General features: G+C 34.8%; 2 protein-coding genes across 2 annotated transcripts; one reads left to right on the top strand and one right to left on the bottom strand.

Annotated features, from left to right (window-relative positions):
* The first annotated feature begins 91 nt into the window (after positions 1–91).
* LOC106157552 (transmembrane protein 231) lies at positions 92–8,185 on the top strand. Its single transcript, XM_013533230.2, has 7 exons — positions 92–272; positions 785–951; positions 1,440–1,568; positions 5,584–5,727; positions 6,051–6,132; positions 6,829–6,934; positions 7,311–8,185. Exons 1-7 carry the CDS (start codon positions 134–136, stop codon positions 7,471–7,473), a joined length of 930 nt encoding a protein of 309 aa, XP_013388684.2. The 5' UTR covers positions 92–133; the 3' UTR covers positions 7,474–8,185.
* On the bottom strand, positions 7,970–12,168 carry LOC106161454 (uncharacterized). Its single transcript, XM_087012245.1, has 5 exons — positions 12,034–12,168; positions 11,179–11,308; positions 10,869–10,966; positions 9,949–10,075; positions 7,970–8,728 (listed from the first exon to the last, which is right to left on the bottom strand). Exons 1-5 carry the CDS (start codon positions 12,107–12,109, stop codon positions 8,641–8,643), a joined length of 519 nt encoding a protein of 172 aa, XP_086868371.1. The 5' UTR covers positions 12,110–12,168; the 3' UTR covers positions 7,970–8,640.
* Between the last annotated feature and the right edge of the window lie 1,513 nt (positions 12,169–13,681).

Genomic DNA, 13,681 nt, shown 5'->3' with positions numbered 1-13,681 from the left:
ACTTATAAAATATACTATTACAAATATTATTATGTAATTTTATTTACTGGAAAGAAACACAATATGTGATAATAAGATACGAATTAAAGTCATTAAAATCTTGCTGCTTAGTCGCCATGAACATTGTTTGAAAATGGCGGTGTATGAAGTGTACAATCATCCAGAAGTGCGAAGATATAGAACAAATGTCTGCTCCAGAGCTACATACGTACAGTTAATTACAACATTATTGACATTCTTGCCACCGCTATTTATAGGATATGGAAGTCAAGGTAATATTCTCGCCAGGCATTTTGAATGTACCGTATTGTTAACGCATTTCAAATGCTTGGCGACCTAGTCGCAGTTGCTAGAAAAGACGGTTTCAGTTTTATAAAAAAGAAATAAGTACCTCATTGATATACACTACTACTTTGCATTAAAACGTACAGATTCTATAAACAGGACATTGGAGGATTGATTGGTAAACATCTTAGCTACTGTATCTAGTGACACCTTCACTACTGAAAAACTCGTGTAAAAATAAAAGCCTGTGGCATTTCATGGCCATATGAATACATGTACTGTACCTAGTACATGTATTTGATTACAAGGCCAAAGATAAACAGCCAGATTACATACAGCTACTTGAATTTTTTTTTTATTTTTGCAGTAAGTACATATTTAAAATTTTAAATCTTCTTTCAGAATTGAATTAATAATTGTTTCTATGCCCCGTGCTAATCTTGGTGCAGTCAGCCCTACACTCTGTCAGCATCATAAAACATGTAATTATTTTTCGCAGGTTTTTGGCAGAAGAGCGACACCTACCAAGAGCAGCCAGATGTCCACTTCAAGCACCAGGTTTTAATGGTCCTGGAGACAGCCCAGGAGTCTTCCTACATTGCATGGAGCACATATCAGAACTTTAATCGGATGCAGCAGGCTCATCTCAGGGTTCCCATTGTAAAGGTACATATAATTATATGGAGGCCAGGCCTGCGGTATAAAAATTCACGGGGGTGAGGGTGGGGGTTCTGGCACAGTGGAACTTGCCCCTTTATTAAGACCCATCTTGAGAAATGGCAGAGATCTTGGATCAAATTGTGATTCAGAGCAGTCCTTTTCCAGACAACTGAGTGTAAGGCCGTGCTTGGGATTGGGCCTCCTTTCAATAAATAATTTTGGGCACATAAGAAATGCCAGTTTTCAAGACCTTTGCAAAAAAAATGTCATGGTATTTCGCCTTAATTTTTCTTTGTCAAGTTAAGTTTTAGTCACAGAGAAAAAAGGTTTAATGCCCATGCAAGCCCCGGTGCATTATAATGTTATATGATTATAACCAATTCCAAAAAGGTGACTTATTACAATATGATCCTATTATTCCTGACTGTGTATCTTTGTAAAAATTCGGAATACATTTTATAAATGGCTTCAATTCTTATTATTTTTTATGTTAGTCTCGAGAGGAGGACTCCAACAGAGATGGACTATATGACACCCTCTATCTGACAGTACAAGTTCCTCTACTGGACACAGAACATATACATGGGGTCAAATTGCTGCTGATATTTGACTATAAACTTAATGTGAGTATTTTAGTCTTGTTAATTATTCTGCTGGGCATTTCATTCAAGACCATCTTGTTCTTTGTAGATACATGAGGTTGCTGTTTTGAAAATATGATAAACAAGGCAGCAAAGCTGTCAAATGTACAGACAAAAACCAGAAAATAAAAACGCAGGAAATAGGATACTGTCAATTCTGATGAACTAATGTATTATGCTTACTGTAACTGCATAGCCAACATCAAATTCTTATTCTGCATAACATTGGATTAGGATGAAAGTAAAATGTGTATCAAGCATTAGACTAAGTTCCCATACCTAGATCAATCTAACAGGATCAATGCAACTCCAAGGGGTTTCTCGCTAAATTGCTTTCAGTTTGAGAGTCTTAGGATTCTGGCATGCCACTTTCAGTAGGCGTGACAGACAACTAAGCCACTTACATTGATTGCAATTTAGCGAGAATTCCCATGGAGATAGATCGATCCACAGTTAGCGTGATAGGGTCTGGAAATAGTCCCTAAGGTGTCAGGCTGATAAGAGTTAAACTTTGGAAATGCCAGAATGATGTACAGTGAAAATTACACACAAAAAAAATTGCTTAAACTCATAAAATATATATATATATATATATATATATATATATATATATATATATATATATATATATATATATATATATATATATATATATATAATTATTAATTTTTTTTTTTTTTTGGGCTGTATGTCAATCCTAAGAATCATTCTTGTAACTTAACAAAATACAGAAAATGTTACAAAGTAAGAGTACAGGGCTCCTGGCAGATGGGAGTGATAAGTCACAACTTGAAAATGCCAGTATAGCACTCTATAAACCTGCATTGCCTCCATAACAGAAAACAATCACACTGGTTTTCAAACACAAGCTGCGCACTTCTGTCTTATGAAACTTTTCACTAAGTTTCAGTATCGTAAGTAACATGGTTTTCCCTTAATCGCTATCCTGGCAGCAGTGTCCAAAATAGGGTTTTCTTCAACTTTCATGCAATAAAACATAATACTTAACAGCATAATGACCATCAAATTTTATATAAAAAAATAAAAGTATCATGAATATTCAGAAAATGTGATTTGGGAAGGTCTTCAAGGCCATGGAAGTTCAGAGTCACACTTTCAAAATGCCAAAATGTAAACAAGAGATAACTGTACTGAAATGATTTTCTTTCCATTTTCAACACCTTTTTTAAAACAAAATGATCAATAAACTGTCATTTTTAAATGTTCAACTAGGAAAATTGTTGACATAGGAAAAATAGCAATAGAACAATTTTCAATGTCCAATTTGCTCCATTTGCAGATGCTGAACATAGTGAATGATTAAATCTGACAAACTGCAATGATGTGTTCCTTTCCATTTATGATACTTTATTACACAATGCACAATATTATAACAGGTTTACCATCGTTTTTATATAATCAACAAACAATATTGTTAAGAAGCAGAAAATGTCAAAACAACACTTTTACATATCTTATTAGTTCCATAATGAGACTGTTAACATGCCTAAGAATTAAATCTGAAGAAATAACAATTATATACAAAAATACAGAAAATGCACAGCACTTCTGGTGGATGGGAGTATAAAATCACATCTTGAAGATGCTTGTGTTTGAAAAATAATTTTAAAAAAAATTTAAATAAAACGTAAAAAATTCCAATAAAGCTGCTATTTAAACTTTTAATCTAGCTGCATTAACTTGATATTAATAACCCCACCAAGTTTGAGAAAAATAAAGCACTGTTATTCATCTATAGCATGTTGGCATAACACATTCTTTTTGTTGTAAATTTATTTGCAATGTTAAACACCATTTATCTGCACAATTATCACCAAATCCTAATTTTGTGACACAGTTAAGAGAGCTAAACCTATGGGACTTTACAGGGAAATCTCAAGGAGTGTTTTATGTAATCTCATTTAATGGCCAATTGAAAATTAATGAGTAGGCAAGTGACTTTATAGACCTTAATTTAATTAGTGATCACCCAAGGGACAATTTTATAGACTGTCATCCATACAGTACCATCATATAGCACAAAGGTGTTGCATACATGCTGAAAAAAGTGAAAAAACAGCATTACTTCCCTAAAAATGACCCGATGATGCTGATTTTCAAACTTGACCTGCGTATTATGAATGTTCATTAGTTCTGCAAGTTTCAAACCAAAAGGTAAAATGGTTTTCCACTTATCATGTTATCAGTGTTGCATATATGCTGAAAAAAGTGAAAAACAGCATAACTTCCCTAAAAATGACCCAATCATACTGATTTTCAAACTTGACCTGCGTAATATGAATATTCATTAGTTCTGCAAGTTTCAAGCCAAAAGGTAAAATGATTTTTCACTTATCATGTTATCAGTGTTGCATATATGGTGAAAAAAGTGAAAAACAGCATAACTTCCCTAAAAATGACCCGATCATGCTGATTTTCAAACTTGACCTGTGTATTATGAATATTCATCAGTTTTGTAAGTTTCAAGGGAAAAGTTAAAATGGTTTTCCACTTATCGTGTTATTGGTGCTGCATATATGCTGAAACAAGACAGCACTGTTCTGCAATGGATTTACTTCCATTTTTAAAACACTTTTTTAACATAAAACAAAATAAACAGTTTTCTACCATTTGTATATGATCAACTAAGAAAATTGATGAGATGGGAAAAATATCAATAGAACAGTGTTAAATGTCCAATTTCCTCCATTCTGAGATAATGAATATAGTAGATGATTGAATCTGACAAACTGCAATGATATTTGTTTATTTCCATTTTTGACACTTTATAACATAATACACAATAACAAGTTTACCATCATTTTTACATAATCAACTAACAATGTTATTAAGATGCAGGAAATGTCAAACAAACACTTTTACGTATCTTATTAGTTCAATAATGAGACTGTTAATATGCCTAACAATTGAATCTGAGGAAATGTGAAAAAACAGCATAACTTCTAAAAGAATAGCCCGATTATGCTGATTTTGGAACTCAACCTGCGTTTTAGTTAGTTTGACTACTCCTGTGAGTATAATGACAATTGGCCTATCTGTTTTTCTTATATTGTGTTATTAGTGTTGCATATATGTTGAAAGAAGTGAAAAAACAGCATAACATCCCTAAAAATGGCCCGATCATGCTGATTTTCAAACTTGACCTGCGTATTTTGAATATTCATCAGTTTTGTAAGTTTCAAGCCAAAAGGTAAAATGGTTTTCCATTTATGGTGTTATCGGTGCTGCATATATGCTGAAAAAAGAGAAAAAATAGCCTAAATTCACTAAAAATGACCCAATCACGCTGATTTTCGAACTTGACCTGCGTATTATGAATATTCATCAGTTCTGTAAGTTTCAAGCCAAAAGGTAAAATGATTTTCCACTTATCGTGTTATCGGTGCTGCATATATGCTGAAAAAAGTGAAAAAACAGCATAAATTCCCTATAAGTGACCCGATCATGCTGATTTTCAAACTTGACCTGCGTATTACGAATATTCATCAGTTCTGCAAGTTTCAAGCCAAAAGGTAAAATGATTTTCCACTTATCGTGTTATCGGTGCTGCATATATTCTGAAAAAAGTGAAAAAACAGCATAAATTCCCTATAAGTGACCCGATCATGCTGATTTTCGAACTTGACCTGCGTATTACGAATATTCATCAGTTCTGCAAGTTTCAAGCCAAAAGAAAAAACAGTTTTCCACTTATCGTGTTATCGGTAAGAGTGCACGGCGACGACGGCGACGACAGACGCAGATGATGGCTATATGTACAGACACATCTGTGTCTGTACATAAAAAAGTCAACTGCATGAAATATAAGGAAATTCCTTGTGTTTTTTACTAAAACCTGTGTTATCCCACATCACAAAGTATTTTCTTATTGTTTTTTAACTAATTTATTTATTTATTTCAATGCTTTTTATTTTTGATTTACTCCAAATGTCTGTGGCCGAGAAAATGTATTATGTTGAACGATACTATATTTCAGATACTGTCATCATTTCAAATGGAAAGTATGGCCTATATACAGCATGACTCGCCAAGATCTGGGGCTGAACTCAAAGTAATTGGTGACCTGCGGCTAGTTCAGAGAGACTTGCTGTTACATAGAGGAGTTGATAATAGGTTTAATGTAAGTGGTAGTGCATGAACATACATATAGAAAGAGAGCGAGCCTGCATAATCACAATTTGTTTAGCTCTAATACTTGACTATTTATCAATCACTCTGTCACAGAAATTTATACCAGTGGTTATAAATGAATAATGTTATGTAACAGAAACTTCATTATAAGATTTTTTTCTTAAGAAACTAAGTATTAAATATAAAACAAATTATTTGTCATGTAATTGCCTCTATCATTGTTTAATCAGCATACTAATTTTTACCATTCAACTCAAAATTTGAAAGCCAGAAATTAGTTGCTGCATTATTGTTTTATTTTCCTTATTTCAGTCTCCTATAATTGATGATACAAGTATTTATGCTGATGCCTATGACTTGGCCAATATATTTAGCAGTTATTCATCAAGAAATGGTAAGCACTGGTAAAGGCATTCAATGTGCAGTTGACCTTTATATACGTAGCAAAAATATATTTATTCCCTGGAAACAGGTTCAGTTTTTCCTTTATCACCAAGCTATAACATATCCAAAATCAGTGAGTAAATCATCTTTAAACTTGTTTTCATGTTCAAAATTTCTCAGTTGAAATTAGCCAGTCTTTCTCCATTACCAGGGTGTCTCAAGCACTTGGAACTCAATAACAGTAAATGGCTTGCATTTTTATCAATGGTTGTGGATATGAAATGTCCTGGTGATTAAGGAAAAATTGTTAAAATTTCCAGGAAAGATTAATTTTTTTTAATTGCTTTTTTACTCACTGCATATCTTAAAGATAATGAGGTAATTGGTATACTCAAAATGTTAATAGAGTAGATGTAACTGTTTTTTAAAAAAGAATTATAATATTTAAATTCACAGCTATTCTTCTGTAGATTGATGTATCTGTTGTTCATTTTTATTTGTATTGTGGCACATTTCATAGAGCTTGATAATGCAGTTCAGAAACATGAAAACATGTCATTTTGACATAAAAGATTTGCAGAATACTCATATATAGAAGGCAGGGTGTGTTTTACATTCATTTCTCCTAAATTGCATCATAAAGCATTTCATAATTCAATAAATAATAGCAGAACACTTGTGATAAATATGGTTGTGATATTTTCAGTGACCACAGTACTGGACAGCTCTTACCCTGTGTGGACAACTGGACGAGGGACTGGACAGCCATTTGTTATCACAGCCACCATCAGGTATCCAAGGGAAACATTGTTATATCCTTTACACAGTGATATTATTTAGAACAAGCAGTCTGATTATAATATTGAGATACATATATGTTCAAATATTATTTTTGAAAGTTTTCCCAGTGAAAATTAATATTATATCATATTCTCTAACCTTGGAGAAGTCCTTGACATGCAACTGTAATTCTGTTTCCCTAAATCATACCGGCTACTAGCAAGCAAGACTGTAATCAAAGTTATTTGCATATTTATTTATTCTGGTATGAGTACATTTTTCACAATGACAATGACCTAACTAAATGAATTAAAAATAATGTACCAAAAACCACATTAACATTTTATTACACTTCATTTAATCAGCTCTGAACCTTGAACATTTATGTTTACCTTAACTCAGTGTTACCTATATTCCTGGCTTCTGGCAGCTGATCAAGTGGGCGTGGGTGCAGTACGTGGCCATACTGATCATATTTGTGGCTGCCTTTGACAGGATAAAGACATTCATTTTTCAGAATCAGTTGGTTCCTACAATAGTGGACAGACCTTTCAAATTAAACAGATCATGATGATGTACTAACATTTTATTTATTTGTATCGATTCATTTTACTAAAATATTTATGTCAGCTTGTAATTTTTTAAGTCAGTTGATGTAAGCTAATTTTGTACTTGTCGTAACCAGTAAGCTACACAGTTCAAACTTCTTTTAAAAGATAGTTGTTTTAATTGCCACTTAGCAATCCTTTTTGCAGTAAGGCACTTAAAAAAACATCGAAGTGATATATTCATAAGTAAATGAAACAGGTTGAAATTTGATTGAATAAAGTTATAATAATTCCTTGTGCTTACCTTTATTTACTATTATTACTTTGATGATAATATTGTCTTTAACACAATGCTGTGTAAAATAGTAGGGTTTTTGAATAGACTTTTCTTTTTTTTAAATTGGGAATTTTTTTCATTGCTGGAATTTTTTTCATTGCTATCAGTTAGATATGTACTCTCTGTACATTCATGTGCATTTTAGAATATTAACATCTCTGACTGATTGTGGAGATATAATGTAGTGATTTTCCATATATTTAAACATTTCTTGTAGGACAAATCTAAAAACGAATTCATAATAGACGTATATATTTGTCCAGTTAATGATCTCAAGATTTTTAATTAAAATGTCTTCTATTTAAATGATGTATATATTTGTATCATTTGTATTATATGTTAATATTGTTAAGTGCTTTAACTATTGTAAGATAATGTAATAAAAAGAACCATCTTAATTCTTGTGCTTGTTTTTTAAACTGATGCTGTGTGCGTCTCTATATATTCTGTGTCTGTTCGTGCCATCACTATGTGACACATCAGTCCCACTTCAAACTATCCAATTTTATACACAGACATCTCCACGAGTTCAATACTTTGTACCGTGACTGTTCTCTGAATTATTTCAAATTGACATTGTTTTGAGACAGAAAAGGTTTATTCAAAATTAAGAACTATTACTGTTGCAGTGGAGGTTATAAAAATCAACAAATATGTAAGAATTTTAATTTAGCATTACTAATACCCAATAAATTACGAGATATAGGATTCTATTTTCAAGAACAAATAAAAATTGTGTCCCTGCAACAGTTATTGGGAAGTGTTTTGAAGAAGACCGTCACAACTTCAATGAGGTGTTGGAAGACAGCTCTTGTTGTCAGGCGGGCATCTTTGCTGAAGCCATTAGCCCCATCTATCGAGAACACTGCAGCACTTCACAACATTGACCCGGTGGCTTCACCGTTCGACAACCATAAGGCACTACATACCATGTGGAACACCTTAAAACATAAAATATATAATGAACGAACTACAATACATTAAAACATTTAAAAATGTAAGTCATAACAATCTATATGATAGATTTGTTATTGCAGCTTTAAAATATTCCCTTTAAGTTTTATTTTATTTTCAAAGGACCAAATTTGGCGTAAACAAAGAAATAACAATACTGGTTATCAGTTTGTGCTGTGCCCCCCCCCTCCCCCCCCCCCCCCCCCCTTCTGAAAAAGAGACGACACTGCTCCTAGCTGCTTTCCAAGGAAATGTTGCTTACAAAAAGTATGATCGCATATTTAATACAAAATTTTGCAACGTTTTTCCTGGCTTTAACATATACATTTTAACATTTACAAAAAGATACCAATTATGAAGAAGTGAATCAGGGAGTAGACAGGATGGAGTTGTCTCTGTTTGTTATTCAAAACTCAATTAAAATCAAAACGGTATGTGCTTGAGGGCACGCGTTAAAAGTATTTACAGGTAGCGAATACATGGACGCATTATTGGCTCCATATTTTCTCCCGAAACAGATTTTGGGCGTGTTATTGCTACTATATTCGCTATTCCCAATGTAAAGTTTACTTTATCGAGTATATCAAAACACTGTATACAAGTGCGTTCCTTTTTTTTCTTTTCTTTTCTTTTTTTTTTTTTTTTTTTTACTCATTTCTTACTGTCTACTTCTTGTCACAATGAAACAGTTCATCAACATGAATTTGTATTCTTTCTGCTAATGCAGACAAAATCTTTTAAACACGATATCTTGGAGCTTTAAAGTGAAAAAACACTACACCCGTTACAATGTGGCATCAGTAATCCATATACATTTTCCTGAATTCCCGGTGTCACGAGTAATTTAATTTCAATCTACTCCCAGTTGACACGGTCACATGAAACCCATATTGGACCAGTGTGCGGTAGTGATTTGATCCCAGTTGGGTTGACCATTGCAATTTCTGAACTGGGTTTGTCCCATATGGTCTCACTACGCTGGCAGGTAGAACCTGGGTCATTAAAAGCTCAACCCACAGCCAAAACCAACGCCACCGACGACGTGGGTCCCTACCATCAGTGGGTAGTATTTGTTCCCTGAACGAGAACTTAAATTACCCCATAAAGGACCACCTGGAAAAATTTCCAACCGAAGGCCAAACGGGCTAGAAAAACCCAGGATTTACCCACGTGTTCGCCCTAGTTGGATGTGCTGACTGGAACATACTTAGCCTGGCATTGCCACCCTCTTGAATCACACTGGCAGTTATAAAGACAGCCGTCGGACCAACGCTCTCCTTGTTTCCTGCATTCCATCATCCCAGTCGATTTGCTTCTGTACGTGCAGTCGCCATCTGGAGTAATACAATACAATACAATACAATACAATACAAAACGGTGCGACACGAATAGAATTAAATACTAAAATAGAGAAAAATAGAACAGAATAAAATAGAATATTACGCATTTCAGGGGCGGATCCAGAGCTATATACTGACAGTCTTCCAAATTATCTTTGTTGATTCATCCTCCAATTTTGACCGTCTTCCAACATTAAAAATTGGATACCCGTCAATGTAAACTTGAAAATCTGACCGTCTTCTGGAAGACCCAGAAGACGGCCTAAATCCGCCCCTGCATTTAGCAACAAACTCTAGGGAGAGGGTTTCGAGTCAATATTAAAAGTGTAATGTCCATTGTCAGTGATATATAGGCCTACATTGTGAAGGGATATTTTATACATAAATATCATTTATCATCTATTTATATATCAATATCCTATTAAAATCTGATTCAACTGTCACTGAAGACATCCGTGTGATATCTACTTTTGAGTCAAAAGTTACCTTGGGGTGAAGTAAAAACAGTTTTCAGAGTGGTGGGTGAAAGTTAACGTGAGTTTCATGATCAGTCTTTCCGATACTCGACTCAATCACCAGCGTCGTCGTCCAAATTTCAAATAGACATAGAAAAGGGCAGCACTCCCCAAGAAAAATTTGAAATTTATTTTTGAAGGATTTTATCAGATCTTAGTATTTTTTCTTTTTCTTTCCCCAGCCTATCAAAATTCCTTTATTCGACCGTATCCTGGGCGTAGGACAGTCACCGTTCGCAGTATGAAATTCGGGCTAATAAAATTGGACTTACCGCCACAGATAGTATTTCCACATTTCACCTTCTTGCAGCAGCCGCCGTTAGGGTCGTCCACCACTTGGCACCCAGCGGGGGCGGTCACAATGGGGCACCTGGGAGGGAGAAAGATAGTTAGATAACTTGACTCCACCCTGAATTTTAGTGGCACGCTCTTGTCCACGAACAGTCTGTCTTTGCCCTTGCGTATTTCTATGGCCACTATCAAGTCTTCCCTGTAAATAATGACTCACAAGCCCCAGCCCCACTTGTACCAGTAGTAATTCGTTGAAACAAACAAGACCCCTTTATTTCCAAGTTCCCTTACTTGTACTGACACGACCATGTCCGACCGTTGCACTGACAGTCAAGGAGACACCCATCCGACCATCTCTCCCCACTCCTCCTGCACGAGGTTCGCCCTGTAGTCCGGCTCGTGTATTGGCAACCGGACGTGCCTGGAAATCATGAGTGAAGAAACATCTACACAAAAACCCTTTTTTAATGCTCGTTTTCATTTCGTTTTCGTATTTCTTCTCTGCTACAGTGTAAGTATCTCACCGAATTTTTTTGCGCTAATTTTTCAGCTTCTTTCTGTCCGACTGTAGACATTGTTGGTGCGTGTGCATGTTCTACCATCCCAATTTTTATATTGTTTTTACAATTTATACCCTTATATTCTACATATAGCACATGATAGCTGTACTATAAGTATCAATCACTATATAAAGATAACATTGCGTCTGCTTTCCTTTCATAACGAAACACGATCTTATTTATAAACGATGGAAACCAGCTCATCGCAGCAATAACGAACCCTTGTTGCAGTATTGTGTAATTTGAATAAAACACGATCTTCGTCTTTCGAGTCCCTTCCAATGGGCGTTGAAATGTGAATACTTCCAACAAATTCCATTGTGAATGTTAGCGTTCTGGTAAACAGAAATTTACAAAATTCTCAAGTTTTCTACATGAATAGAAAAATAAATAGATAAAATATAGAGACCATTGTTTCCTGGCCGTCGTCGTCAGTTCGTCTGCTTTTGGCGACAGCCTCTAACCATGCTGCCAGTTCATGTCCACTCGCCACTCCCTCTCCATAACCCATCTCCATTTGTAATATTTTTATAAAAATAACTAAAAACTTCTGTATCAGTTGCAAACTTCATGGTATTTTACTTACAAAATTGAGCATCGGCTCTCCTTACAATCGTCAATGCCAAAAGCAGAGCGATGGATACTGCCATAAATGAACACATGCTGAAGGCAAGCTTTATGCTTCTATAGGCTTCCAAAAACCGAATGACACTAGGTTCGCTCTAAGATATATGCCACTATAGGCTACTCCCACATTTTCAGGAGATTTAACACAAAGCAGATCAAAAATCATTATAATAGAATAATGCGTGTACGAATTGAAATTCATCATAAGTGGGAAATTATTTTATTAAGTCCGTAAACGAAAATAAGCTGATCGAGCTTATTTCATCTAGTTTAGATGTTTAGATGTACCACTGGAGCACAAAAACAATTTCCGGTCCAGTTTAAAAGCAATGAGTATAATGTCATAATGAGTAGAGGCGTCATTACTGAAACTGGGCATTCTTTTTGAATGCTATTTTCCAATTCTATTTCTTAATCATGTCATTGCCGAGTGCCACATCCGTGCAAACAGTGTAAAGGAAATGAGGGTATATTTTTCCACCTTCCTTTCCTTTTTGTAGGCCCTACCTATCGGAACTATTGGATATTCACAGACAAATTTGCATTCAAAAGTCTTAATTCACAAATTGTGACATTTACAGAGTGTATTAGAAACAGCAGTTTTTACATGTAAGACATTTTAACTGTGCCATTTAAAATGAATAAATAATAAAACAATTTACATCTACTGGTATATGGTAATTTGAGGAATCGTATTTTAACATTGTAGTTGCAACTGTTTAGCAACCACCAGGGGCGGATCCAGAGATATTTTCTGACAGTCGTCCAAATTATCTTTGTTGATCCATCCTCCACCACCCCCACCCCGCACGCGCTCACACACACACACACACACACACACACACACACACACACAAATACGTTTGGAATTACTTACTAGTATATGCAAATTTATCATGGGCCTTGTACAGGTTGTGATTAAAAAGGGCACGAAAGCTACTGCGTAAACTACAGAGGAACTGTTATATTGACAACAGCAATCGCTTCCTTATATCCTGACACATTGCTGGTGTTAAGAGCTGCATTTATACTAACGACAATCGGTGTGCGCCAGGGATCCAGCATCCTTTTTTTAATTCCTTCATGGAACCCATGATTTATTGTTAATGGATGATTCCAAAATAATTTTATTTCTTAGCTTATAAGCATAGTCCATCCGCCGTCAGCCAGAGGCTGGCGTGGGTGGGAGGGTCGGGGAGGGGGGAGACTGTAGGAACTAACCGGATAAATTTTTTAAAATTTGAAGCAAAGTGGTGAATTTTGGTAGCATTTTAACAACAAAAAAAAACTGCACTATCAAGTCCAGATAACCTGTCTTTAACGACTGAGAAAACAGTAGTAAAGTAAAAAAGGGTAACTACACGTACATTATAAGTTAAATAGTATTAATAAGAATACTACACTTTTTAATTCTTTAAAGTTATAAATAAAAAGTCATAAGAAAAGAAAAAACAGATTTACCATCCCTGCTATTTGTTAAATACGTTTATTTTCATTCATTTTAGGCTACCTACCGGTCAGCCTGGACTTTTTACGATCCCATGAAACAAAATATCCACTTTATTACATATACAGACGAATTAATAACTGTAGCCCACAACAGCTCA

Source organism: Lingula anatina, chromosome 4, assembly GCF_051362555.1.
Source record: "Lingula anatina isolate TDL-2025a chromosome 4, LinAna3.0, whole genome shotgun sequence".
NCBI classification, from domain to species: Eukaryota; Metazoa; Brachiopoda; class Lingulata; order Lingulida; family Lingulidae; genus Lingula; species Lingula anatina.
The sequence above is the reverse complement of the archived record's forward strand: the minus strand, read 5'-3'. Positions and strand labels throughout refer to the sequence as shown.